The sequence below is a fragment of the Ranitomeya imitator genome, chromosome 6 (genome assembly GCF_032444005.1).
Source record: "Ranitomeya imitator isolate aRanImi1 chromosome 6, aRanImi1.pri, whole genome shotgun sequence".
NCBI lineage: Eukaryota > Metazoa > Chordata > Amphibia > Anura > Dendrobatidae > Ranitomeya > Ranitomeya imitator.
The window spans coordinates 72,436,275-72,463,159 of record NC_091287.1 but is presented as its reverse complement, the minus strand read 5'-3'; the positions used below and the strand labels follow the sequence as shown (position 1 = coordinate 72,463,159).

Sequence of the window (26,885 nt, the reverse complement as noted above, 5' to 3'; positions counted from 1 at the left end):
GCCATTTTTTCACAGGTCTACCAAAATGGAGATGGAATAAACTGGGACTAGAGTAAGATTTGTGGCATGGTGAAAGGCGGCGCACATCGCTCGTCAGACATCGATCCACTACGAGGCGCCTCATAAGCCTCTGATTCGGGGCTGAAATGTTCTGTGCTTTTTTTTCCTATTTTTTTTTTTTTTTTTTTTTTTCGGCAGAAGAATTACGCAGTATTTTAACAAAAGAAATATATGGATGTGTCGGGTTTTTTTTTGTCCTGCATTTACTGACCTGTAGTAAGTTTTATTTATAAAGTACATAAAAAAATATTACACCTGATCCAAAATTCTTCAGGAATCAAAAACTCCCCGAAGAAACAGCATTTACTGAAACACTTACCACTACAAGACTTGTCAATTTCAAAAGCATAAAAAAGAAAAAAAAAAAAATCCATCTGCGTATACCTTTAAAAAGTTTCCTGAAAACGCCAGTAAAAATCAATTTTCATTTGCTGTCAGATCAGTATTCACAACAGCAACCAAAAACCATATACACGTTGTCAAAGTTGTTGGTACCCCTCGTTTAATGGCAAAAACCCACAATGATCAGAGCAAACTTGAATCTGACAAAAGTACGCTAATAAACAAATCTATTAAAATGAACAAATGAAAGTCAGACATTGCTTTTCAACCATGCTTCCACAGAATTAAAATTAATAAATAAATCTCATGAAATAGGCCTGGACAGAAATGATGGTACCCTGAAAATAATGTGACAAAAGGGACATGTCAAATCAAGGTGTGTCCACTAACTAGCATCACAGGTGTTTACAAGCTTTGAATCAGTATATATCATATCATGTATATCAGTATATGTACACAGGCCTGTATATAGGGCTACAGATACTCACTGTGCTGTTTGGTGACATGGTGTGTATCACACTCAACATGGACCAGAGGAAGAGAAGGAAAGTTGTCTCAGGAGATTAGAAAGAAAATTATAGACAAACAAGTTAAAGATAAAAGTTATAAGACCATCTCCAAGCAGCTTGATGTTCCTGTGACTACAGTTGCACATATTATTCAGAAATTTAAGCTACACTGTAGCCAACCTCCCTGGACGTGGTCCCAGGAGGAAAATTGATGACAAATCAAAGAGATGGATAATACAAATGATAACAGAAGAACCCAGAAAAACTTCTAAACAGACTAAAGGTGAACTTCAATCTCAGGGAACATCAGTGTCAGAAAGCACCATCCGTCGCTGTATGAGCCAAAGTGGACTTCATGGGAGAGAACCAATGAGGACACCACTGTGTATATACATCTATCATAAAGCCAGACTGGAATTTGCCAAACCACTAGTGTTGAGCGAGTGTGCTCGTTACTCGAGATTGCTCAGCATGCTCAGGTGTTCTCAGTATCTAGCAGCCGTAAATGCAGCTGCGGGGACACAAAATCTACCAGCACGCCCAAGATACTCTGAGAACACCCGAGCATGCTCAGAAATCTCGAGTAACGAGCACACTCGATCACTACAAACTACATGTTGACAAGCCACAAAGCTTCTGGGAGAATGTCCTATGGACAGAGGAGACAAAAATGGAACTATTTGGCAAGGCACATCAGCTCTATGTTCACAGACTGAAAAATGAAGCATATCAAGAAAAGAACACCATCCCCACTGTAAAACATGGAGGAGGCTCGGTTAGGTTCTGGGGCTACTTTGCCACATCTGGCACAGGGTGTCTAGAATCTGTGCAGGGTACAATGAAATCTCAAGACTATTAAGGGATTCTAGAGAGAAATGTGCTACCCAGTGTTACAATGCTTGATCTCAGTCGCAGGTCATGGGTCTTGCAACAGAATAATGACCCAAAACACACAAGGACGGCTTAGAGGAAAACATTTGACTATTATTAAGTGGCCTTCTATGAGCACCCAACCTAAATCCTATTGAGTATCTTTGGAAAGAGCTGAAACTTGCCGTCTGGAAAAGGCAACCTTCAAACACAAGACAACTGGATCAGTTTGGTCTTGAAGAGTGGGCCAAAATACCTGACGAGACGTGCAGAAGTCTCATTGACAATTACAGGAATCGTTTGATTACAGTGATTGCCTCAAAACGTTGTGCAACAAATTATTAAGATATGGGTACCATCATTTTGTCCAGGCCTATTTCATGAGCTTTATTGGTTTCATTTTTTTTCAATTCTGTAGAAGCATGGTTGAAAAGCAATGTGACTTTCATATGTTCATTTTCAGAGATTTTTTTTTTTAATTTATTATTACTGTCAGATTCAAGTTATTTCTGTGTCCATTGTGGGTTTTTCTGTCATTAAACGAGGGGTACCAACAATTTTGATCATGTGTGTAGGAATTACAGGAACTGTTCACAAAAGGTGAAGAAAAAAAAAAAAAAAAAAAGCATCAGAACTACAAATGCTGCATTATATACAGGAGCTCAAAGGAAATCACCACACGGCATTACAGCAGGAAAATAAAGCGCCCGGTCAGGCTGGTAACAGAAGGCGGCATAGGCCGCAGCCACACACAATGCAGCAACAGATGGAGGCAGAGGAAGGAGATATTTCATGTACATTTCACCTCCTCGACCACCTACAGCTGAGAGATGTCCAATGCACAAAAAAGGAAAAAAAAAAAAAACCCACAAAGTTTGACATTACTCCAGTATGGCGATGCTCCCAATTATAAACTGGGGAGTTGCACCACGAGCGATTGTCTGACACCAAGACTAGTGCTGCATCCATATTTATAGCTTAGAGGCCAAATGATAATGGAAAGTGACTTCATAGGATGCATTTTGGCTATTAATGTATTCTAAACACATACTGGCATCACCCCAACATATAATACACAGGACGATGACACGGAGGGGTATGCCAGGAGGGGGGTACACTGGGGAGTACGCCAAGAGGGGTTAACGGCAGGAACATACAGTGTGAACCATGAAGATAAGTAGCAGTGAGATGTGGTTTCCCTTTGTCGCCCTGGGACAGGTCGGAGTGGCAGAGACATCCCGCTGGGTGATGACATCACTGCGCCACAGGCAGATCAGACGCAGCGCCCAGCAGGCGCAGGCTGCGGAGTGCACACACACACACAATGGCAGACACTCTCCGCACAGCCCCTGACTGAGCCATGCAGAACAGAGCCAGCTGAAACTAAAACCATCATGTCATCCCGCCCGCAGGACTCCACAGGAATGTCTGACGCTTGTCATGGTGCCGGGATATTTACACCACACTCCTGTCTACTGAAGTGTGGCTGCAAATACAGATGTAGCAGAGCCAGAGCCTCACAACCAAGATGTTCTTATTGGATACAAACCAGCGATACCGATTGTGCCAGATGACAAATGCAACACCACTTGTATTTTAAAATAAAGGGATTTCCAACACTTGTTTAGCAGCAAGAGATGGGACCGAACACGACAACATTAACCAATACGCGCCTAAGAGCTGCAGCTGACGCTCTGGCGATCTCCGACAGTCTTACACTTGTCCCACGATAATGATGTAATATACATGTGCAGTGCCGCTGCAGCCAATCACTGGTGGTCTAGTGCTATACATCATTGCGGAGACATGAGGTCACCACTGCGAGCTGACATTTTATTTTTCAAAATAGGAGCAGTTTTTGACTTTCAGGAAAGAGGACCCCCAAATACTTAGGGGGGGGGGGGGGGGGGGAGTAGGTACTCATTGTCCCTGGGTCCAGTGCTGCTCAGAACTCACTTTTTTTGAGGTAGCAGTGACAGCACTTCGACAGCATGCAGCACCGCTGCAGCCAATCACTGAGCCCAGTGGCTCTGCTGTGGTAGACGAAGTATTGAGCGCAGCGATTGGCTATAGAAGTGATGTGTGCCGTCACTGCTGCAGCCGATCACTGTAAAACAGAGGCCTTGCTGTGGTAGACAAAGCATTGAGGGCAGAGATTGGCTACAGAGGTGATGTGTGCTGTCGACATGACGTCACTGCTGCAGAGAAAAAGACAGGCCGCGCAGCAGGGGGGAGTCAGCACTGGTCACGGGGGGGGGGGGATACACCTGCTTCGTTTGGTATTCACAGCATTTGGGGACCACTTTCCAGATGGGGGAAAAAAACCTTTTCCTTTAGTTCTGAACAATCCCTTTAATTAATGCACTGGCAGACAGGCAGAAGAGGGCCCTTGTGCCAGGACGATATATGGCCCTTTGAGGTCTAGTAGCTCATCTTAATGTACAATTCCACCTGTTTCGGAGGTAGAAATCGGCCCCCTTACCTCTCTGCCCCTGGACTAATGCACACAGCCATGTATTGGCCGTATTCGCTTGTGCTCATTACAGCCGCTCATCCCAGACAGATTTGGGTCTCGTCACCAGAGCTAACAATATCAGAATTTATCATGATGCCGTCAGTTCAGGGTGTGACCTGTAGAATATATGGCAGTGGGAACTGGCCCTGCTTACCCTGGGTCCACACAGTCATGTGCAGCAGCCAGGGTAATTGACAACATGTGTGATCCTTCATTCAGCCCAGAGATCAGCGGCGATGGGTGTCTGAGCGCCACTTATCAGCGCCCTCTTCTATCAGTCATGTATAGTGGAGCCTGGGACGATGACCGCCCACCTACATCACACCATAATAAATGGGAGTGTGGTAGAATTGTGAGCCGCAGCACAGCCAGAACTCCAGCTCTGCCGTCTGCTGCACTGTGCAGGTGCTGACACCACTACGTTTGTGTTCAGTCTCCATTGCTCGATCATTGGCCTCAGCCATAGTGTACCAGCAGCTCTGGGCTCCATACGGCAAACCCCAATGACCTGACGGAAGGCGAGCCCCTCTACATCACGCCATGGTTACGCTTGACTGTAGCAATCAAAAGGTTAAACAGTGATCAGAGCAGGAGGGGAGTGGTCACTGGACAGCGGCGTGGGACCCCCATCGGGCTGTTATGAAGGCGCCGGCACATGTATGGACAGTCATTACGTGGTTAATAATATACTGCATTATTCTATCAGTACGGAGCATGCTGTGGAATAAGAACGCTATGATCAGTGCAGGCAATTTCTCCAATCCCACCATGGGCAGTAACCCATCAGATAATGCTTCCATATACACAGCGGGCACAGGTCAGGGGTCCACACCTGGTGAGGACTGTACCTGGGAGCACAGCAGGCAGGGGGGGCACTCCCATCATGTATGTGCTGCACAGTGGTCGCCAGGCCCCTGCACCACAGGTGTACAGCCCTCACTGCAGGCAGGGCCTCCTGCTGGGCAGCACATGGACCCAGCAGATCCCTGCCCCGCAGAAGCAGCAGATCCCTGCCCCAGAGGAAATCCCTGTCCCGCAGCACCAGATCCCTGCCCCCCCCCAGACAGCACCAGATCCCTGCCCCCCCCCCAGACAGCACCAGATCCCTGCCCCCCCCAGACAGCACCAGATCCCTGCCCCAGAGGAAATCCCTGTCCCGCAGCAAGATCCCTGCCCCCCCAGACAGCACCAGATCCCTGCACCCCCCCCCAGACAGCACCAGATCCCTGCACCCCCCCCCAGACAGCACCAGATCCCTGCACCCCCCCCCCCCCCAGACAGCACCAGATCCCTGCCCCAGAGGAAATCCCTGTCCCGCAGCAACAGATCCCTGCCCCCCCAGACAGCACCAGATCCCTGCCCCCCCCCAGACAGCACCAGATCCCTGCCCCAGAGGAAATCCCTGTCCCGCAGCAACAGATCCCTGCCCCCCCAGACAGCACCAGATCCCTGCACCCCCCCCCAGACAGCACCAGATCCCCGCACCCCCCCCAGACAGCACCAGATCCCTGCACCCCCCCAGACAGCACCAGATCCCTGCACCCCCCCCCAGACAGCACCAGATCCCTGCACCCCCCCCCAGACAGCACCAGATCCCTGCACCCCCCCCAGACAGCACCAGATCCCTGCCCCAGAGGAAATCCCTGTCCCGCAGCAACAGATCCCTGCCCCCCCAGACAGCACCAGATCCCTGCACCCCCCCCCAGACAGCACCAGATCCCTGCCCCAGAGGAAATCCCTGTCCCGCAGCAACAGATCCCTGCCCCCCCCAGACAGCACCAGATCCCTGCACCCCCCCCCCCCCCCCCAGACAGCACCAGATCCCTGCCCCAGAGGAAATCCCTGTCCCGCAGCAACAGATCCCTGCCCCCCCAGACAGCACCAGATCCCTGCACCCCCCCCCCAGACAGCACCAGATCCCTGCCCCCCACCCCCCCAGACAGGACCAGATCCCTGCACCCCCCCCAGACAGCACCAGATCCCTGCACCCCCCCCAGACAGCACCAGATCCCTGCCCCCCCAGACAGCAGAGCCATCAGGCTGGGAGCCGGGGCTGACAGGCGGCAGCTGCACACAGCGCACAGTACAGGAATGGGGGAGGCTCCTACCTGCATCTTCTAGCTCCAGTTTCTCCAGCATGCCTTCAATGGTGCCTTGAGCCTGTGTGGGGAGAAGGCAGAGAGAGGGGATGAGCAGTCATACAAGGGGAGGAGGGAGGAGAAGCGGCGGCACCAAATCTAGTCTCCTCTACACACAGCACTGGGACAGCCCCGTCTGCACGGGGGCGGGACCTCTTATTCCCACGCTGACGCCTATTGGGCTATCAAGAAACTAGAACTGTGATTGGTTGGTTGCATAAACTGCCTTGACCAATGGTTAGTAGAAGTAAACGATACTCCGCCCTTTTTTTTGCAGCGCACAAACAAGAGCCGCCGCCGGCTGTCACTATGGGGACTTGCGGGGGTCATTCTCTACGGGAGGCCTTCTGCGCCTGCGCCCTGGTGAGAGCTGTCAGTGGCGCAGCACGTGTGCGTGGGAAAGGCCCGCACCAAGCTCCACACCTGGAATGCGGCCGTGTATTATTGTGGACAGCTGTGCGTCTTATCCGGGTACTATAGGACTGGTTCACACATTGCGGTGGCAGCGGGGGAGTTTTCACACTGGTTCCCCCTCCCCCATTAAAGGGGCTGTAGATCTATTTGTTTTGTTTTTTACTTAAAATCATCTGTTTGGAGCAAAAATTATCTTTGAGTCTTTGCAATTGGCTTTCATTACACAGTTTGCACCTTTTGGCTCTTGCTTCTTGTTTCTGCCACATTCAGCGTCACTGTGCTCTGAGGTGATAAATCAGCAAAGAGGAGGTGAGAAAACTAAAGATGAAAGCTGCCCAGGTCTCTGGCTCATGATGTGACTGCTCTGACACATCTTCAGTTTAGGCCTCTCACACTCGGGTCGTTTGGCCTCCATCATTTTGGGAATAAAACGGATCCTGCAAATGTGCTCGCAGGATGCGTTTTTTACCCATAGACTTGTATTAACGACGGATGGCCACACGTCGCGTCCTTCGTGCAACGGATCCGTCGTGTTTTGGCGAACCATCGGCACGAAAAAACATTCAAGTGAACGTTTTTTTCTACGTCGCGTCTGCCATTTTCTACTGCGTATGCGCGGCCGAAACTCCGCCCCGGGCTTCAGAATGGGCAGCGGATGCGTTGAAAAACTGCATCCGCTGCCCACGTCACACACGAATTTCACAACGTGCGTCGGCCCGACGCATAGCGACAGACCCGTACCGACGCAAGTGTGAAAGAAGCCTAATTACTGAGTGTGCAGCCTGCTGTTGGTGAGGTTGTGATGCTGCGTGTTTTTGCTGTTCAGCAGAGTGGATGGGATTTATAGCGACCGCGCTTTCATTTTACTCCGCATATTCTGACCTGCGATGTGTTTTTCAGATCCACAGCATGTGAATTTCTCCTGCCGCTACTCTTGAGTTTTCAGTGCAGATTTTCCCCATAGACTTACATTAGATGTGGAAAATCCGCAGCAAAAATAGCAGATTGTGTCTCTGCATCAAAAACGCATGTAATCTGCACCTAGGGGTATGTTCACACTGGGCATTTCTCTCTCTCTGTCTCTCCCATCCCTGAACAGGAAAGCTGGTGTTACACATTGCAAATCGAGAACATGGCGATAGGCGTGCACGCCCCTAAGACCTATGTCATCACTCTGCCCACGCTCCTTCATTGGCTGAAAAAATGGCGCCAAACGCGTCATACGAAATGCGACTTTGGCGCGAAGTTCGCCAACCGCATGGCCGATCCCACACTAGGGTCGGGTTTCATGAAACCCGACTTTGCCAAAAGTCGGCGACTTTTGAATTTGTCTGATCCGTTTCACTCAAGCCTATTCCTCACTACTAATGTTAGTATTGTGTATGTGCAAAATTTCTAATGTATGAATGTAGGTGAATGACCTGTAGTTACCTCGAGTTGCGGTGATGCGCCCTCTGCTGGATGTCCTCATATGAACTCGAGCCTGGGAAAATATTCTGAAAAGTTCCCAGGCTCGAGTTCATATGAGGACATCCAGCAGAGGGCGCATCACCGCAACTCGAGGTAAATACAGGTCATTCACCTACATTCCATTCATTCGCTGGGTTTTTACAGGCAGGGGCGGCTGCATTAGCAGGCTTCTGCTTGTAAAATTAGTTAACCCTTTCAGATGGATTTACAGCATGGGATTACGAGGGTCTTCAGGTGGATTACCAGTATAATAAAATATTATAACAACCTGTGTATTTATTTCATTAAAATACTTTGTAATAATGTGTGGTTTTTTTTAACCATTTCATACAATTGGATTAATAATGGATAGGTGTCATAATTGACGCCTCTCCATTATTAATTTGGCTTAATGTCACCTTACAATAGCAAGGTGACATTAACCCTTCATTACCCCATATCCCACCACTACACGGGAATGGGAAGAGAGTGGCCAAGTGCCAGAATAGGCGCATCTCTTACAGATGTGCCTTTTCTGGGGTGGCTGGGGGCAGATGTTTTTAGCCAGGGGGGGGCCAATAACCATGGACCCTCTCCAGGCTATTGATATCTGCCCTCAGTCACTGGCTTTACTACTCTGGCGGAGAATTGCGTGGGAGCCCACGCCAATTTTTTCCGCCATTTAACCCTTTAATTTAATAGAGCGCCCAAATTTTGCACATACACACTACTAACATTAGTAGTGTGGAATATGCAAAAAAAAGGGATATGACATGATTTACTGTATGTAAACCACGTCTCATATCATGTCGGGTTTGTGAAGGAGAAAGCAAAAGCCGGTAATTGAATTACCGGCTTTTCTCCTATCTAGCGCTGTATGATATATATATATATACATATATATATATATATATATATATATATATATATATATATATATATACCCCTATACTATGTTAGGACATTTATTATAGCTATTCTATTCTAAGCTGTCAGTGTGATTTTACTGTACACCGCACTGAATTGCCGGCTTTTCTATAGAACACCGCTGCATATTTCTCACAAGTCACACTGCTGGTCCGTGTGTAATCCGTAATTTTCTCACCCCCATAGACTTTCATTGGCGATTTTTTTTTTGCGCAATACGGTGACAAACGCAGCATGCTGCGATTTTCTACGGCCGTAGAAGATCGTACAATACGGATCAGTAAAATACGGCAGATAAGAGCTGGGCCATAGAGAATCATTGTACCGTGTGCAATCCGTATTTTCTATTCGCCACGACAGCACCCACTAGAGAGAGGGGATCCGCCCCTAGGAACAGGAAACCTACAGAGAGATAAAAGGGGCGGCCCCCCCTCGCTCCTCAGTTGGTTTCCTGTTCCTAGAAGGGAACCCACAGAGAAAACTCTATGGCTAAGAAGAGGAAGGCCTGCCTGGGCTACCGCCTGTACCGACTCTGCTGAGCGACAGGGGTCCCAGAGCAGGTGGACAGTGTCGGGGGAATGTTCCTGCGGGCTCCCCCCTCATCTGGTGCGGCTGACAGGGAAGCCTGAAAGTGCCAACGGTCTCCCTGCTGGGACACCGTTGGGTAAGTGCTAATGAATGCACGGCGCAGTGTGGATACCTGCGGTAATGCCCTCCTAAGTGGAGCTGAGCAGCGGTGCGGCGTCCCTGGGCGGAATCTTCCCTCCGTTCCCTCCAGAGGTAAGAGGCGACATGGTGTGGGAAGCAGCGCTTAGGGCGCTTCCGGTATGCAGCAGACGCGGGCGCATGCGCAGTAGCGTCGGCGTCCCATGGAAGGAAGCTTGAACTTCCGGGGTCGCGGTGTCAGAGGACCATTTCCGGGGGAACCGCCATATTGGATTCCCCCATGCGATCCCAGTGTCCGGACGCCGGACTTGTGAGTAAAAAAAAAAATTTAGGAGGGGATGTATGCAGGAGTGGCTACACTATAAAGGTCAGGATTAGAAGTGCAGTCAGTGTGCATTATGTCGACCCAAGAGGAGGTCCGTGTGCACTCCATGGAAGAGCCACTAGTACCTAGTAGCGAAACCAGGAAAAAGAGCAGTGGACACTCTAAGATAAGTGACTCCACTGATAAATCGGGAAGGAAATCGTCCCGTTCCACATCCCAAACTAAGGCAACCCCGCAGCCGGTAAAATTAATACGCTGGGTGAGTGTACACATAGCTTCACTGAAGCATATATTGATTCCTTTGCTTGTATTATTCTAGGCAAAGAGGACGGGGAAGAGTAAGCACAAACAATGTGCTATATGTACCGAACCCCTGCCTGACTCCTATACTAAGAGTCTATGTCAGGCATGTATAGAAAACACCTTACGGCAGGAGGAATCGGTGAAAATGAATGAGATACGGCTCATAATTCGGGAAGAACTTCAGTCGTTAGGGGCCGGTTCTTCCTCGATTAATATCGAGAAAAAGAAAAGAAGAGTATCCTCACCTAGAGCTGACACGTCAGCAGAGAGTGGGGAGGTCGACTCTGATGTCTTTCAACTGTCTGATTCTTCAGGGGAAGAAGACTTTGTTTGCTTTCCAACTGAAGGCATAAACAACTTGGTTAAATCGGTGAGAAATACGATGGGGGTATCTGAGTCAAAAGAACCCCAAACACCACAGGAAATCATGTTTGCTGGTCTTTCCCAACGGAAAGGCCACGTGTTTCCAATAAACCAGGCCATAAAGGACCTCGTTAAGAAGGAATGGGGTAAAGGTCAAAAAGGGTTGGTACCAATACCCTGTAAGAGGCGCTACCCCTTTGATGACGAAGATTTGAGTACATGGACCAAAATACCAAAGGTCGATGCTGCAGTTGCATCTACATCTCGCCGATTCTCCTTGCCCGTGGAAGATGCAGGTTCCTTATCAGATCCCATGGACCGAAAATCAGATGCGCTCCTTAAAAAATCGTGGGAGGCCTGTGTCACGGCATTCAAACCGGCAATTGCAGCCACATGTACTGGCAGGTCAATGTTAGTCTGGCTGGATCAGCTGGAGCAAAATATTAAAAATGGTGTATCCAGGGAGAAGTTACGAGCATCTATCCCTTTGATCAAAGGTGCGGCTGCCTTTATATCGGATGCCTCTATTGACTCCCTACGACTGGCGGCCAGAACAGCTAATATCTCCAATACGGCTAGGCGGGCTTTATGGCTAAAAAACTGGAAAGGAGATGCCCAATCTAGATCCAAATTATGTGCCATACCCTGTCAGGGTGAGTACCTGTTTGGAACAGTCCTTGACGATATACTCACGAAGGCAGGTGAAAGGAAAAAAGGATTCCCTAATCCCTTTGTTCCATCTTACAGAAGGGCCTTCAGGAAGCCACCATTCGGAAAGAAGGGAGGCTTCAGAGACAGATGGAACAATAAGGATTTTAAACAAAAAGGAAACCTGTTTAATAAACGTCCATTCAAGCCAGCCGACAAATTCCAGTAATTATATTCCTCCAGTGGGTGGAAGATTAAAACAGTTTAGGCAACAATGGGAAGAGATAACAATAAATACTTGGGCCATTAAATTAATATCTTCAGGCCTCACATTAGACTTTATTAGAACTCCACCGGACTCCTTCCTCCTTACCACCTTAAGATCCAGGCCTCAGCAAGAGGCGCTTGAAACAGAGGTTAAAACCCTCCTACGCAAACAAGTCCTAGTGGAAGTCCCATCTTCCCAGATGGGGAGGGGATTTTATTCTCCCTTGTTTCTGATTAGTAAGCCGGATGGCTCTTTCAGAACCATAATTAATTTAAGAAAGCTGAACTCCTTTATAAGGCCTAAAACATTCAAAATGGAATCCATTCGTTCAGCCATAAAGAATCTATTTCCAAACTGTTACATGGTAGTATTGGATCTTAAGGATGCTTACTATCATATTCCTATACATCATTTATTCCAGCAGTTCCTTCGGGTAGCAGTCTGTATAGAGGGACAAATTCGTCATCTACAATATAAGGCGATGCCCTTCGGATTATCCATGGCCCCAAGGGTTTTCACAAAATTGCTATTGGAAGTTATGTCTTTCCTAAGAGTAAAAGATACTTTAGTCATTCCATATCTAGATGACCTATTGATTGTGGGTAAAGACCCCCTACAGTGTGAGCAGAGGTTACGGGAAGTAGTGATTTCCTTACAATCCCTGGGGTGGCTGGTTAATTGGGAAAAATCTAGACTTCAGCCTGTTAAGTGTCAGAAATTCCTGGGGCTCCTTCTAGATTCAGCTGACCAGATTTGTAAGCTGCCTGAGGATAAGAAAATCTCAATAGTTGATAAGGTATCCTTAGCAATAGAAAATCGTAGTATGTCACTCAGACAGAGCATGTCATTACTAGGTTCTCTGACATCGTGTATTCCTGCGGTCCAGTGGGCTCAGGCTCATACTAGGCTTCTACAAAAATTTATATTAGAGGAAGACATCAAGAATAGAGGCTGTCTGGATAGAACAGTTTATCTAACAACGGAAGTATTACACTCCCTTAAGTGGTGGTTAAATCAGAAAAACCTTTCAAGGGGGGTTCTCTGGGTAATTTCCCCCTCTAGTATAGTGACCACAGATGCTGGTCCTAAAGGCTGGGGGGCACATTTTAAGGATCAGTGGGTTCAGGATCTTTGGTCTAGTTCGGAACTGGATAGTTCTTCGAATGTCAAAGAGTTGAGGGCGATATATTATTCCCTACTTCACTTTCTTCCTCAGCTCAGCGGCTCTCATACAAGAGTGTTCTCCGACAACACCACGGCAGTAGCTTACTTAAACCATCAAGGAGGTACGCGGTCGGACAGACTCAGGGAGCTGGCATCAGACATCATGGAATTAGCCGAAGGTCATCTGCTATCACTATCAGCAGTTCACATCAGGGGCACAGACAACTTTCGTGCCGATTTTCTGAGCCGTCACACCCTCCATCAAGGGGAATGGATGCTAAACAGAAAAATTTTCAAAATGATAACAGCGCAATGGGGTATTCCTCAAATAGACTTGTTTGCCACAAGAGCCAACCGACAGGTCAGGGCGTTTGCCTCTCTAAACAGGGAGGACAAGCCGGACATACTCGATGCCCTCCAAGTACCCTGGACTTTCGACCTGGCATATGCTTTTCCTCCATGGAATCTACTACCTTTGGTAATAAGAAAAATAAGGGAAGAAGGAGCAAGAATTCTATTAATAGCCCCATTCTGGCCCAAAAGGCCATGGTTCTCATGGCTGAGGGCGATGTCAGTGTCGGACCCGTGGATTCTGCCTCAATCCAAGGACCTGCTCTCTCAGGGTCCGTTCCTTCATCCTCAGGCAAAGGGCATGAATTTAACTGCATGGAGTTTGAAAGGCAGTTACTAAATCTCAGGGGGTTTTCTAGTGGGTTAATAGATACTCTGATGAAAAGTAGAAAACCCTCAACTACCAGGATTTATGTTAGAATTTGGAGGAAATTCCTTCAATTCCATACTACACAACTTTCCGCTGATATTCCTATATTTCCAATATTGGAATTTCTACAAAAAGGTCTGGAATTAGGTCTTTCAGTAAGCACTCTGAAAGTACAGGTGTCAGCCTTAGGAGCTCTTTTTAATTTTGATGTAGCAGGTAATAAATGGATATCTCGGTTTATATCTGCCTGTGAGAGATCGAGACCAATTAGCATACCTCGGGTCCCTCAGTGGGATCTATCGATAGTCCTAAATGCATTGACTCAATCACCTTTTGAGCCTCTCCATGCAGCCTCACTAAAAAATATTTCTTTAAAAACGGTATTATTAGTGGCATTAGTTTCTGCCAGAAGAGTAAGTGATCTTCATGCTTTATCTATAGATCCTCCCTTTTTTGTGGTAACATCAGATAGGATACTTTTAAAAACAGATCCTTGTTATCTCCCTAAGGTGGCTTCTACCTTTCATAGATCCCAGGAGCTCCTGTTACCTACCTTTTATGAGAACCACTCAACTCCAGAAGAAGAAAGACTTCACACCCTAGACGTAAAAAGGACTGTCTTAGCCTATTTAGAGAGAACTAGGGACTGGAGGAAGAGTAGGGCTCTCTTTGTGTCTTTTCAGGGTAAAACCAAGGGTGCCGGAGTCACAAAGAACACATTATCTCGCTGGATCAGAGAGGCAATAATCTTGGCGTATAAGGCTGGAGGGAAAGATCCTCCAATGCATGTGGGAGCGCACTCTACAAGAGCCTTGTCGACTTCCTGGGCAGAAAGGGCAAATGTGCCAATAGACCTTATATGTAAGGCTGCAACTTGGTCTTCACCGAATACCTTCTATAAGCATTATAGATTAGATCTATCCTCTGCTTCTGATCTAACTTTTGGTGTATCGGTCCTTGACTCAGTAAACCCACCCAGTCTATAGTCTCTGCAATTCTCTCTAGTGGGTGCTGTCGTGGCGAATAGAAAATACCGGATTACGTACCGGTAATGCTCTTTTATAGAGCCCACGACAGCACCCGTTCACATCCCTCCCTTTTCTGTATATAGTTGCACATGGTGCTTTTTTGGTGAGGTGTAAATATTAGAAGATATAGTATGAGGTTGTAAATATGTATATATATGTATATACCCGAACCTGTTAACTAAAACCTGGCGGCGGTTCCTCCTATTCTCTGTAAAACAACTGAGGAGCGAGGGGGGGCCGCCCCTTTTATCTCTCTGTAGGTTTCCTGTTCCTAGGGGCGGATCCCCTCTCTCTAGTGGGTGCTGTCGTGGGCTCTATAAAAGAGCATTACCGGTACGTAATCCGGTAATTTCTGCACCTCTCATACGTTCGTAAAACTCGCTAGTGTGAGGCCGGCCTTATAGTAAAGGCTAAAATCAGGGGATCCACTACAGCCCATATTGTAAGATAAGGGAGATCTGTCTGATGTTGTTAGCATTCATTCCATTTTGCATTTCAAAGCTAGTTATCACCTACTCACTGGATAGGGGATAACCCACTGAATGTCCGAGTTTTGACAGCTGGAGTGTCCAGGGATTTACCACGGTTTTTGTGCGGATTCCACTGCGGTTTTACACCTGCGTTTTTCTATTATGGAGCAGGTGTAAAACCGCTGCGGATTCCGCACAAAGAACTGACATGCTGCGTAATGTAAACCTCTGCGTTTCCGCGCGTTTTTTCCGCAGCATGTGCACTGCGGATTGCGTTTCCTATAGGTTTACATTGTACTGTAAATGCATGGGAAACTCCTGCGGATCTGCAGCAAAATCCGCAGTGTGTGAACATAGCCTTAGGACGGCGTCACACTTGCGAGTTTTACGGACGTAAGAGCGCAGAAACTACGTCCGTAAAACTCGCAAAAAATACGGCACAATTATTCTCTATGCCGCTGCTCCTATCTGCCGTATTAAACTGATCCGTATTATACGGCTTTCTACGGCCGTAGAAAATCGCAGCATGCTGCGTTTGTCACCGTATTGCGCAAATAAAACGTCAATGAAAGTCTATGGAAGCCAGAAAAATACGGATTACACACGGACCAGCAGTGTGACTTGCGAGAAATACGCAGCGCTGTTACAGAGAAAAGCCGGCAATTCAGTGCGGTGTACAGTAAAATCACACTGACAGCTTACAGTAGAATAGGTAGAATAAATGTGGACACATAGAATAGGTATATATATATATATATATATATATATATCAGTGAGACACATATGTATATATATTAATATTTCATCCAGCGCGATATAGCAGAAAGCCGGTAATTCAATTACCGGCTTTTGCTTTCTCCTTCCTAAAACCCGACATGATATGAGACCTGGTTTACATACAGTAAACCATCTCATATCACCATTTTTTTTGCATATTCCACACTACTAATGTTAGTAGTGTGTATATGCAAAATTTGGCCGTTCTAGCTAGTAAATTAAGGGGTTAAATGGCGGAAAAAATTGGCGTGGGCTCCCGCGCAATTTTCTCCGCCAGAGTGGTAAAGCCAGTGACTGAGGGCAGATATTACAGTAGCGCTGTCTCCTGCATGGCACACGGACAACGTTGACTTTAATGGGTCCGTGTAATCCGTGCGCTCCCACGAACACTGACATGTCTCCGTGTTTGGCACACGGAGACACGGTCCGCAAAAAATCAATGACATCTGCACAGATGCATTGATTTAACTGTGTCTACATGTGTCAGTGTCTCCGGTACGTGAGGAAACTGTCACCTCACGTACCGGAGCCACTGACGTGTGAAACCGGCCTAAACATGACTTGCCAAAAAAAAGAGACGACGCAGCTCAAAAAATGCGATAAAAATGCAATGAAAAAAATTCAAATAACCTAATTTTGCTAAAAGGTTAAAAAAAATCTGCAACATCAAAAATTCTTAGTGGCAACGTAACCTTCAGGCCGGGGCTACACGACGACATGACACCAAAATCTCAGCGACACATTGCATAATGGGATGCAATGATTTCCTATGGGAACGACCTGCGACACACAGTCGCAAATATTTCCAAATGTGTTGGATTTTCTGTTGTTGGTTGTAAGTAATGCAACCCTATTGTATTGTATTGCGCTGAGTTGACACCTAACAAACCTTGGCTGCTGGGCAGGTATTACGGCCCTATCCTTAATGATCTCTATTTTAACCCTTTAAAGGATAATTCCCTTGTTACACATCTGTGGAATATCCACAGGACTTGCCATGGAAAGACCCACTACGAGGTTTGCCTTGAAGTGGCAGTGGGCTTCATACAGTCTGATCAGAATGTTAAACTGATAACCTCATATTCAGTTATATAAAGTTTTGCCTAGCGGCTTTAGATCAACGTATGATTTTGGGATGTGCGGTTCATGCTTTTTTTTTTTTTTTTTTTCTTTTTTGCAAAGCTTGCCATGGAAAGGATTCTGCAGTTACAAATAGGGCAATACCAAATTATTATAGTTTAAGTAAAAAAATACTTTTGCGCAAAATCTTTTTCGTGGACAAATAATGTGTTAACTGTATATTGAAAACACATTGTTTTGCTGAAAAAAAAATTGCCAAAGTAAAGGGCAACAAGGTGGTTTTGGGGGTCTAATTGGCAATCATAGGGGCTCTTGTTAGGCCTCAGCTACGATACAAATCAAAAGCATACATAGTCCGTCTAGGTTACTTAGATCATGTAGTAGTACACTAAGTTATAACAGTCATATCGACCAAGACAGACATAGGACTTCAAAAAAGGACAACTGCATATACATATAATAGACAACAGAAGCACCAAAAAAAGCAGTCAGAGAACGTCCAGTAATGAAAATATTAAACAACTTTATTTGTTAAAAAGAGACACACAGGTATGCAGCATGGCAGGCAAAACGGATCCCCTATACGAGCCCACACACACATCTCATCTCATGTAAAAGGACCGAGCTAAGGTGCACAGTTTTCCATCATGGACCATGTACAAAACACATCCATATATATTTTTAAATAGCATCAATAGTGCAAAAGCATCAATTACTGGTACTCATGACCCTAAAGACAAGTGTCAGATATATAGTACATACCACAGTAGTGGGTCAATAGAATGTGCACCGAAGTCCAGTCCTCCCCGACGCGCGTTTCGGCGGGTAGCCTTCCTCAGGGGGGGTGCCCAGCACAAGGGGGGCACCGATTAAATACTGCGCAATCCGGAAATAGCGGCGTACACATGCACAGCCGCGCCGCATCATCCACATCCGGTCCGCACGGCCCGCGGGACCGGAAACACACGGGCCCCATGTGATCCGCCCCATCAGGCACTGCAGGAGCAGGAGGGAGACACGGCGCGACTGCGCATGCGTGAGAAACCACCGCGGCCATCTTGCGATGGGGCAAGAATGCTGACATATACAAGGAGCCAAACGGCTCAAATATAAAAACACAACCCACACATCATCCTAGGGGGCAGAAATGATAGCATATATAAGGAGACAAAACGGCTCAACTTATAAAGAATGCACCCACAGACCGTAAAAGTGTAATATAGAATACGATATAAAAACACATATACATATCTAAATCGGTATGCAAGACATAAATAGTCCGCTAAAGTGACCCTATAGCTCTGAACATATTACCCATACATGGCCAATATATTATACCATAGAGCAATAGTGTATACATCGAAATAATAAACAGAATACACACAGACGAGCAACATAGCATAGATAGTACAGCACAATTAAACAAAAAAAGAAAAAAAGGGGGAATAAAACACCCAACATCATTACGCCTGTATATATCAAAATTCTCAGATACGCACATCAATAAATGTCAAGCTATACAAAGAGGACACGCATGTCAATAATAATTCCATAATGTAGATCCAATCAGAATACAAAATCGTGTAGTCCATAATATGCATAGATAGAATAAAATATGTTGATGGCAATAGATGTTCAGCCCATATATATATATGTAGAATAGATGTAGATTCTTCATCCAATATAAGTCAGGGCAGTTGTCAAGTAACCAGGTCACGATCCGGAGAAATACTAAAATTGAGAAAAAACGACGCTAGTTAAAAACAAATAGAGATAACGAATGCGGAAACGCACAGAGGAAACGATGCACAGCAGACGGGAGACTACAGAAACGGGGCGAACGACAAACCCTCATTAAGTCCGTAGGGCTGGACAGTCCCTAGACGCCAAATCCAACGTGTTTCCAACATGCCGAGTCTCTTAGATAGATTGCCACCTCTGATGTTGATCCTGAGGGCATCAATTCCCCTCACTCTCAGCATCGTGGCATCACAGTTGTGATAAGTCTTAAAATGCCTCGGCAGGGTTTTTAATGTGGTCACATCCATGTGGTTGGTGGCCGCCTTAATCCCCAAAACATGCTCCCTCACGCGGACTTTCAACTGGCGGGTGGTAAGGCCAACGTATATCAGTCCGCAGGGGCATGTAGCATAATATATAACATACCTAGTGGTACAGGTAATCCGTTGTCTAATAGAAAACATCCTAGTACCACTAGAGTTAGAGAAAGAGTCACTTATTTCGATATTGGGGCAGGCGACACACCTACCACATGGATGACAGCCGACCCTAGGTGTAAAGCTATCCAAAAAAGTTAAAGGAGGACGTCCCTCATAATGGCTGCGAACCAATTGTTCGCGCAGATTGGTAGCACGCCTGAATGTAATAGAAGGCTTTTTAGGGATCAATTTTTTAATTATGGGATCAACTTGAAGTATAGGCCAGGCTTTATCTAAAGCTCTCCTGATCTGATTGGCCTTAGAATTGTAGGTGGTAATAAATCTAACATTATTGTTGTTATTAGTTTTCCTATTGGTTTGTCCATATTGACTACCATAAAGCAAATCATGCCGCGTGGAATGCTTTGCCCTCTGATAGGCCTTCTTGATAGATCTACCACTATAACCACGTGCTGCAAATCTCATCCTCAGTTCCCCAGCTCTTCTCTCAAAATCACTATCAGTGGAGCAGATCCGACGTAAACGAAGAAACTGCCCCACCGGAATAGATCGTATCATATGTTGGGGGTGACCTGAGGACGCGTGCAGCAGGGTATTGGTAGAGGTAGGCTTACGGAAAATATCCGTACAAAGCATACCATTCAAGTCCTTCTTGATCGTCACATCAAGGAAATCAATAGATTTATCACTCCACACAAATGTCAAGTGAATGTTCATATCGTTGTTGTTCAAGGTGGAGATGTACTGCGCAAGGTCAGCGGACGTGCCCTGCCAGACGAAGAAGATATCATCAATATAACGCGTCCATAAAGGGACGCGGTCAATTGATCCCTGTTCGCCAGACAGGAGGAGGTCCCTCTCCCACAGCCCCAAAAAGAGACCGGCATAGGAGGGCGCAAAGGCCGCTCCCATAGCGGTCCCCTGGAGCTGCAGGTAGAAGGACCCCTTAAAGACAAAAAAGTTATGGGTGAGGGTGAACTCTAAGAGTTCGAGCAGAAGCGATCTCACACCAATAGACAACGTGGATGACTCTAAAAAATATCTAACGGCACCAATACCGTCTCCATGCCTAATATTGGTATAAAGAGATTCGACATCCGCCGAAACCAATAGAGTATCACCCTCCAAACACAGTCCGTCAACCCTGCGCAGCACATCTCCTGTATCCCTGAGGAAGGAGGGCAGATTAGTAACCAACGGTTGTAAGTGGAAATCTATCCACCTATTTACATGCTCCAGTAGATTTCCCCGTCCAGAAATGATAGGCCTCCACGTTGTCATCCACGTTGTCTATTGGTGTGAGATCGCTTCTGCTGGAACTCTGAAGAGTTCACCCTCACCCATAACTTTTTTGTCTTTAAGGGGTCCTTCTACCTGCAGCTCCAGGGGACCGCTATGGGAGCGGCCTTTGCGCCCTCCTATGCCGGTCTCTTTTTGGGGCTGTGGGAGAGGGACCTCCTCCTGTCTGGCGAACAGGGATCAATTGACCGCGTCCCTTTATGGACGCGTTATATTGATGATATCTTCTTCGTCTGGCAGGGCACGTCTGCTGACCTTGCGCAGTACATCTCCACCTTGAACAACAACGATATGAACATTCACTTGACATTTGTGTGGAGTGATAAATCTATTGATTTCCTTGATGTGACGATCAAGAAGGACCTGAATGGTATGCTTTGTACGGATATTTTCCGTAAGCCTACCTCTACCAATACCCTGCTGCACGCGTCCTCAGGTCACCCCCAACATATGATACGATCTATTCCGGTGGGGCAGTTTCTTCGTTTACGTCGGATCTGCTCCACTGATAGTGATTTTGAGAGAAGAGCTGGGGAACTGAGGATGAGATTTGCAGCACGTGGTTATAGTGGTAGATCTATCAAGAAGGCCTATCAGAGGGCAAAGCATTCCACGCGGCATGATTTGCTTTATGGTAGTCAATATGGACAAACCAATAGGAAAACTAATAACAACAATAATGTTAGATTTATTACCACCTACAATTCTAAGGCCAATCAGATCAGGAGAGCTTTAGATAAAGCCTGGCCTATACTTCAAGTTGATCCCATAATTAAAAAATTGATCCCTAAAAAGCCTTCTATTACATTCAGGCGTGCTACCAATCTGCGCGAACAATTGGTTCGCAGCCATTATGAGGGACGTCCTCCTTTAACTTTTTTGGATAGCTTTACACCTAGGGTCGGCTGTCATCCATGTGGTAGGTGTGTCGCCTGCCCCAATATCGAAATAAGTGACTCTTTCTCTAACTCTAGTGGTACTAGGATGTTTTCTATTAGACAACGGATTACCTGTACCACTAGGTATGTTATATATTATGCTACATGCCCCTGCGGACTGATATACGTTGGCCTTACCACCCGCCAGTTGAAAGTCCGCGTGAGGGAGCATGTTTTGGGGATTAAGGCGGCCACCAACCACATGGATGTGACCACATTAAAAACCCTGCCGAGGCATTTTAAGACTTATCACAACTGTGATGCCACGATGCTGAGAGTGAGGGGAATTGATGCCCTCAGGATCAACATCAGAGGTGGCAATCTATCTAAGAGACTCGGCATGTTGGAAACACGCTGGATTTGGCGTCTAGGGACTGTCCAGCCCTACGGACTTAATGAGGGTTTGTCGTTCGCCCCGTTTCTGTAGTCTCCCGTCTGCTGTGCATCGTTTCCTCTGTGCGTTTCCGCATTCGTTATCTCTATTTGTTTTTAACTAGCGTCGTTTTTTCTCAATTTTAGTATTTCTCCGGATCGTGACCTGGTTACTCGACAACTGCCCTGACTTATATTGGAAGAAGAATCTACATCTATTCTACATATATATATATGGGCTGAACATCTATTGCCATCAACATATTTTATTCTATCTATGCATATTATGGACTACACGATTTTGTATTCTGATTGGATCTACATTATGGAATTATTATTGACATGCGTGTCCTCTTTGTATAGCTTGACATTTATTGATGTGCGTATCTGAGAATTTTGATATATACAGGCGTAATGATGTTGGGTGTTTTATTCCCCCTTTTTTTCTTTTTTTCTTTTTTTGTTTAATTGTGCTGTACTATCTATGCTATGTTGCTCGTCTGTGTGTATTCTGTTTATTATTTCGATGTATACACTATTGCTCTATGGTATAATATATTGGCCATGTATGGGTAATATGTTCAGAGCTATAGGGTCACTTTAGCGGACTATTTATGTCTTGCATACCGATTTAGATATGTATATGTGTTTTTATATCGTATTCTATATTACACTTTTGCGGTCTGTGGGTGCATTCTTTATAAGTTGAGCCGTTTTGTCTCCTTATATATGCTATCATTTCTGCCCCCTAGGATGATGTGTGGGTTGTGTTTTTATATTTGAGCCGTTTGGCTCCTTGTATATGTCAGCATTCTTGCCCCATCGCAAGATGGCCGCGGTGGTTTCTCACGCATGCGCAGTCGCGCCGTGTCTCCCTCCTGCTCCTGCAGTGCCTGATGGGGCGGATCACATGGGGCCCGTGTGTTTCCGGTCCCGCGGGCCGTGCGGACCGGATGTGGATGATGCGGCGCGGCTGTGCATGTGTACGCCGCTATTTCCGGATTGCGCAGTATTTAATCGGTGCCCCCCTTGTGCTGGGCACCCCCCCTGAGGAAGGCTACCCGCCGAAACGCGCGTCGGGAGGACTGGACTTCGGTGCACATTCTATTGACCCACTACTGTGGTATGTACTATATATCTGACACTTGTCTTTAGGGTCATGAGTACCAGTAATTGATGCTTTTGCACTATTGATGCTATTTAAAAATATATATGGATGTGTTTTGTACATGGTCCATGATGGAAAACTGTGCACCTTAGCTCGGTCCTTTTACATGAGATGAGATGTGTGTGTGGGCTCGTATAGGGGATCCGTTTTGCCTGCCATGCTGCATACCTGTGTGTCTCTTTTTAACAAATAAAGTTGTTTAATATTTTCATTACTGGACGTTCTCTGACTGCTTTTTTTGGTGCTTCTGTTCTCAGCTACGATAGCAGTTCATCAGCCCCCCAGGATTGCATTGTGATGGTGCCAGTAGATTTATTGTCCACACCATGAATGTGTGATAATAGAAGGGCGGCTTGTGGGAACTATATATATTATAGCACAGAGCTGCAAAGGGTTAAAGGGGTTGAATGATTTAGGAACCCTATATCAATCTTGCCTTGTGCAGGCGTGTACTATGGAGGACAGAGAATGAACTTCAATCCAATATTGCAGCCAGCATGCAGCCAGCGGGTAAGGAAAGGGTGAAAACTCCGCCCATATGACCGAAAACCGGTCACGCCAAATTCAGGTGAGAGGTTCCCTTTAATGAGTTAGAGAACGCAGGACCCAACTTGTTGATGTCGAAAGCATCGTCAGGAATGCAATGTGACTACATATGTGACTATGACTCCTATCATTCACCTACTGACATATCTGATTAATAATAAATAATCTTTATTTTTATATAGCGCTAACATATTCCGCAGCGCTTTACAGTTTTGCACATATTACCATCACTGTCCACGATCACAATCTAAATTCCCTATCAGTATGTCTTTGGAGTGATTTGGCTATGATATCAGTCAGCCTGGCTGGATTGATGACATGTCTATCTATGATGGCCACTTTTAATACTGTGCAGTCAGGTTACAGACACAACATCATTTTGTGCCTTAGATGCATTATTTTTTTAAGAGTTGCAGAGAGACATTTATTGAACCTAGTAAATAAATATATAAATTAAAAATGAACTTAAAGGAGGGACATCGGCAAAGAAAAATAAAAGATAATCACAGACATGTCTGAATACAATAGCTGATCTAAAACAAATCCTAAAAAACTTCACATATCCTTATCATACGTTTATGGAGCAGAAGCAACTTGCTGACAATTCCAAATAGCGCCACCTAGTGTTAGGATCTGTGTTCTGCACTTGAACTTTGAAGACCAACATTTTTTTCATTAATTCCGCAGCCTTACAATACAAAGAACCTCTGTAAGGCTGCCGTCACACTATCAGTATTTGGTCAGTATTTTACATCAGTATTTCTCAGCCAAAACCATGAGTGGGTTATAAATGCAGAAGTGGTGCATATGTTTCTATTATACTTTTCCTCTAATTGTTCCACTCCTGGTTATGGCTTACAAATACTGATGTAAAATACTGACCAAATACTGCTAGTGTGACGGCAGCCTCATACTTACGTATCGGTAAATGCCGCAGAATCTTGCCCCTAAAACAGTTGTTAAAATAAAGATAATGTGAACAACCCCTTTTCTATCTTAAATTGCACTGTCCAATGCATTCAATATCTAGAAATGGTTTACAGCACAATTGTCCAATTTAATGAATGGTCTCCCTAGGGCCTCGTTCAGACGTCAGTTTTTAGCATTTTTCATTGAGAGAACTAGCGCACCTATTAAAGTCTATGATGCTGTTCACATGTCCGTGTATTTTTGTCGATCAAGTGTTGCGCAGTAAAACACTGAGAACTGTCCAATTTTTATCTTGGTCTTTGATCAAACCTGCCCATGTAAGTCAATGGGTCCATGAAAAAACTGGCCAACATTTGGATACAATCCGTGTGCTGTCTGATTTTCAAGGAGAAACTGAAAAACTTCTCAAATGCCCCCGCCACGAAAAAATAAATGAAAAATAATTGATGAAACACTGGTAAATGATGGTAAAAAGTGACACACTGTCCAAACGCTTAGAGGTGGTCAAAACCAACAGGTTTTTTAAGTGGAAACAACTTTAGTAAACCCTTCCTTGTGCAGTTTTTGGAAGAGTTTTTTTGTTTCCTGAATCCGTTTTGGGTAATGTGTGCATGGCATGACACGGTATGTAGAACAGAATGTGTCAGGAATATCTCGGCCTCTCAGGGCCTAAATGGGAATAACGGCTTCTTGGCCGCCGGAGGTGAGGCTACGGAACAGTCGAGTGCAGCTGCACATTGTAATGATTGTGAGTTATGGGAGTCTACTGAAGCCGTCGCCATAGTCATAATCCTATATTAAATAATTTATGTCACCATTATTAACGCTGCCATAATCTGAATTGATGTTTGGGATAGAGAAATCTAACTGCCCTATACAGTGGGGCAAAAAAGTATTTAGTCAGTCAGCAATAGTGCAAGTTCCACCACTTAAAAAGATGAGAGGCGTCTGTAATTTACATCATAGGTAGACCTCAACTATGGGAGACAAACTGAGAAAAAAAAATCCAGAAAATCACATTGTCTATTTTTTTAACAATTTATTTGCATATATGGTGGAAAATAAGTATCTGGTCAGAAACAAAATTTCATCTCAATACTTTGTAATATATCCTTTGTTGGCAATGACAGAGGTCAAACGTTTTCTGTAAGTCTTCACAAGGTTGGCACACACTGTTCTTGGTATGTTGGCCCATTCCTCCATGCAGATCTCCTCTAGAGCAGTGATGTTTTTGGCTTTTCGCTGGGCAACACGGACTTTCAACTCCCTCCAAAGGTTTTCTATAGGGTTGAGATCTGGAGACTGGCTAGGCCACTCCAGGACCTTGAAATGCTTCTTACGAAGCCACTCCTTCGTTGCCCTGGCGGTGTGCTTTGGATCATTGTCATGTTGAAAGACCCAGCCACGTTTCATCTTCAATGCCCTTGCTGATGGAAGGAGGTTTGCACTCAAAATCTCACGATACATGGCCCCATTCATTCTTTCATGTACCCGGATCAGTCGTCCTGGCCCCTTTGCAGAGAAACAGCCCCAAAGCATGATGTTTCCACCACCATGCTTTACAGTAGGTATGGTGTTTGATGGATGCAACTCAGTATTCTTTTTCCTCCAAACACGACAAGTTGTGTTTCTACCAAACAGTTCCAGTTTGGTTTCATCAGACCATAGGACATTCTCCCAAAACTCCTCTGGATCATCCAAATGCTCTCTAGCAAACTTCAGAAGGGCCCGGACATGTACTGGCTTAAGCAGTGGGACCCGTCTGGCACTGCAGGATCTGAGTCCATGGTGGCGTAGTCTGTTACTTATGGTAGGCCTTGTTACATTGGTCCCAGCTCTCTGCAGTTCATTCACTAGGTCCCCCCGCGTGGTTCTGGGATTTTTGCTCACCGTTCTTGTGATCATTCTGACCCCACGGGGTGGGATTTTGCGTGGAGCCCCAGATCGAGGGAGATTATCAGTGATCTTGTATGTCTTCCATTTTCTAATTATTGCTCCCACTGTTGATTTCTTCACTCCAAGCTGGTTGGCTATTGCAGATTCAGTCTTCCCAGCCTGGTGCAGGGCTACAATTTGGTTTCTGGTGTCCTTTGACAGCTCTTTGGTCTTCACCATAGTGGAGTTTGGATTCAGACTGTTTGAGGGTGTGCACAGGTGTCTTTTTATACTGATAACAAGTTTAAACAGGTGCCATTACTACAGGTAATGAGTGGAGGAAAGAGGAGACTCTTAAAGAAGAAGTTACAGGTCTGTGAGAGCCAGAAATCTTGATTGTTTGTTTCTGACCAAATACTTATTTTCCACCATAATATGCAAATAAATTGTTAAAAAAACAGACAATATGATTTTCTGGATTTTTTTTCTCAGTTTATCTCCCATAGTTGAGGTCTACCTATGATGTAAATTACAGACGCC

At 45.6% G+C, this 26,885-nt stretch overlaps 1 protein-coding gene across 5 annotated transcripts in view; it reads right to left on the bottom strand.

The window, feature by feature from the left end:
- PRKAG2 (protein kinase AMP-activated non-catalytic subunit gamma 2) overlaps window positions 1-26,885 on the bottom strand; it is a 348,191-nt gene that overhangs the window by 40,495 nt on the left and 280,811 nt on the right. For 4 of the 5 annotated variants that reach the window (XM_069729758.1, XM_069729759.1, XM_069729760.1 and 1 more), the window contains one exon: window positions 6,405-6,456. The exons of the other annotated variant lie outside the window; for it this stretch is intronic. In XM_069729758.1, the coding sequence (XP_069585859.1) occupies window positions 6,405-6,456 (52 nt within the window). The remainder of the gene's footprint in view (window positions 1-6,404; window positions 6,457-26,885) is intronic. 5 annotated transcript variants of the gene reach the window in all.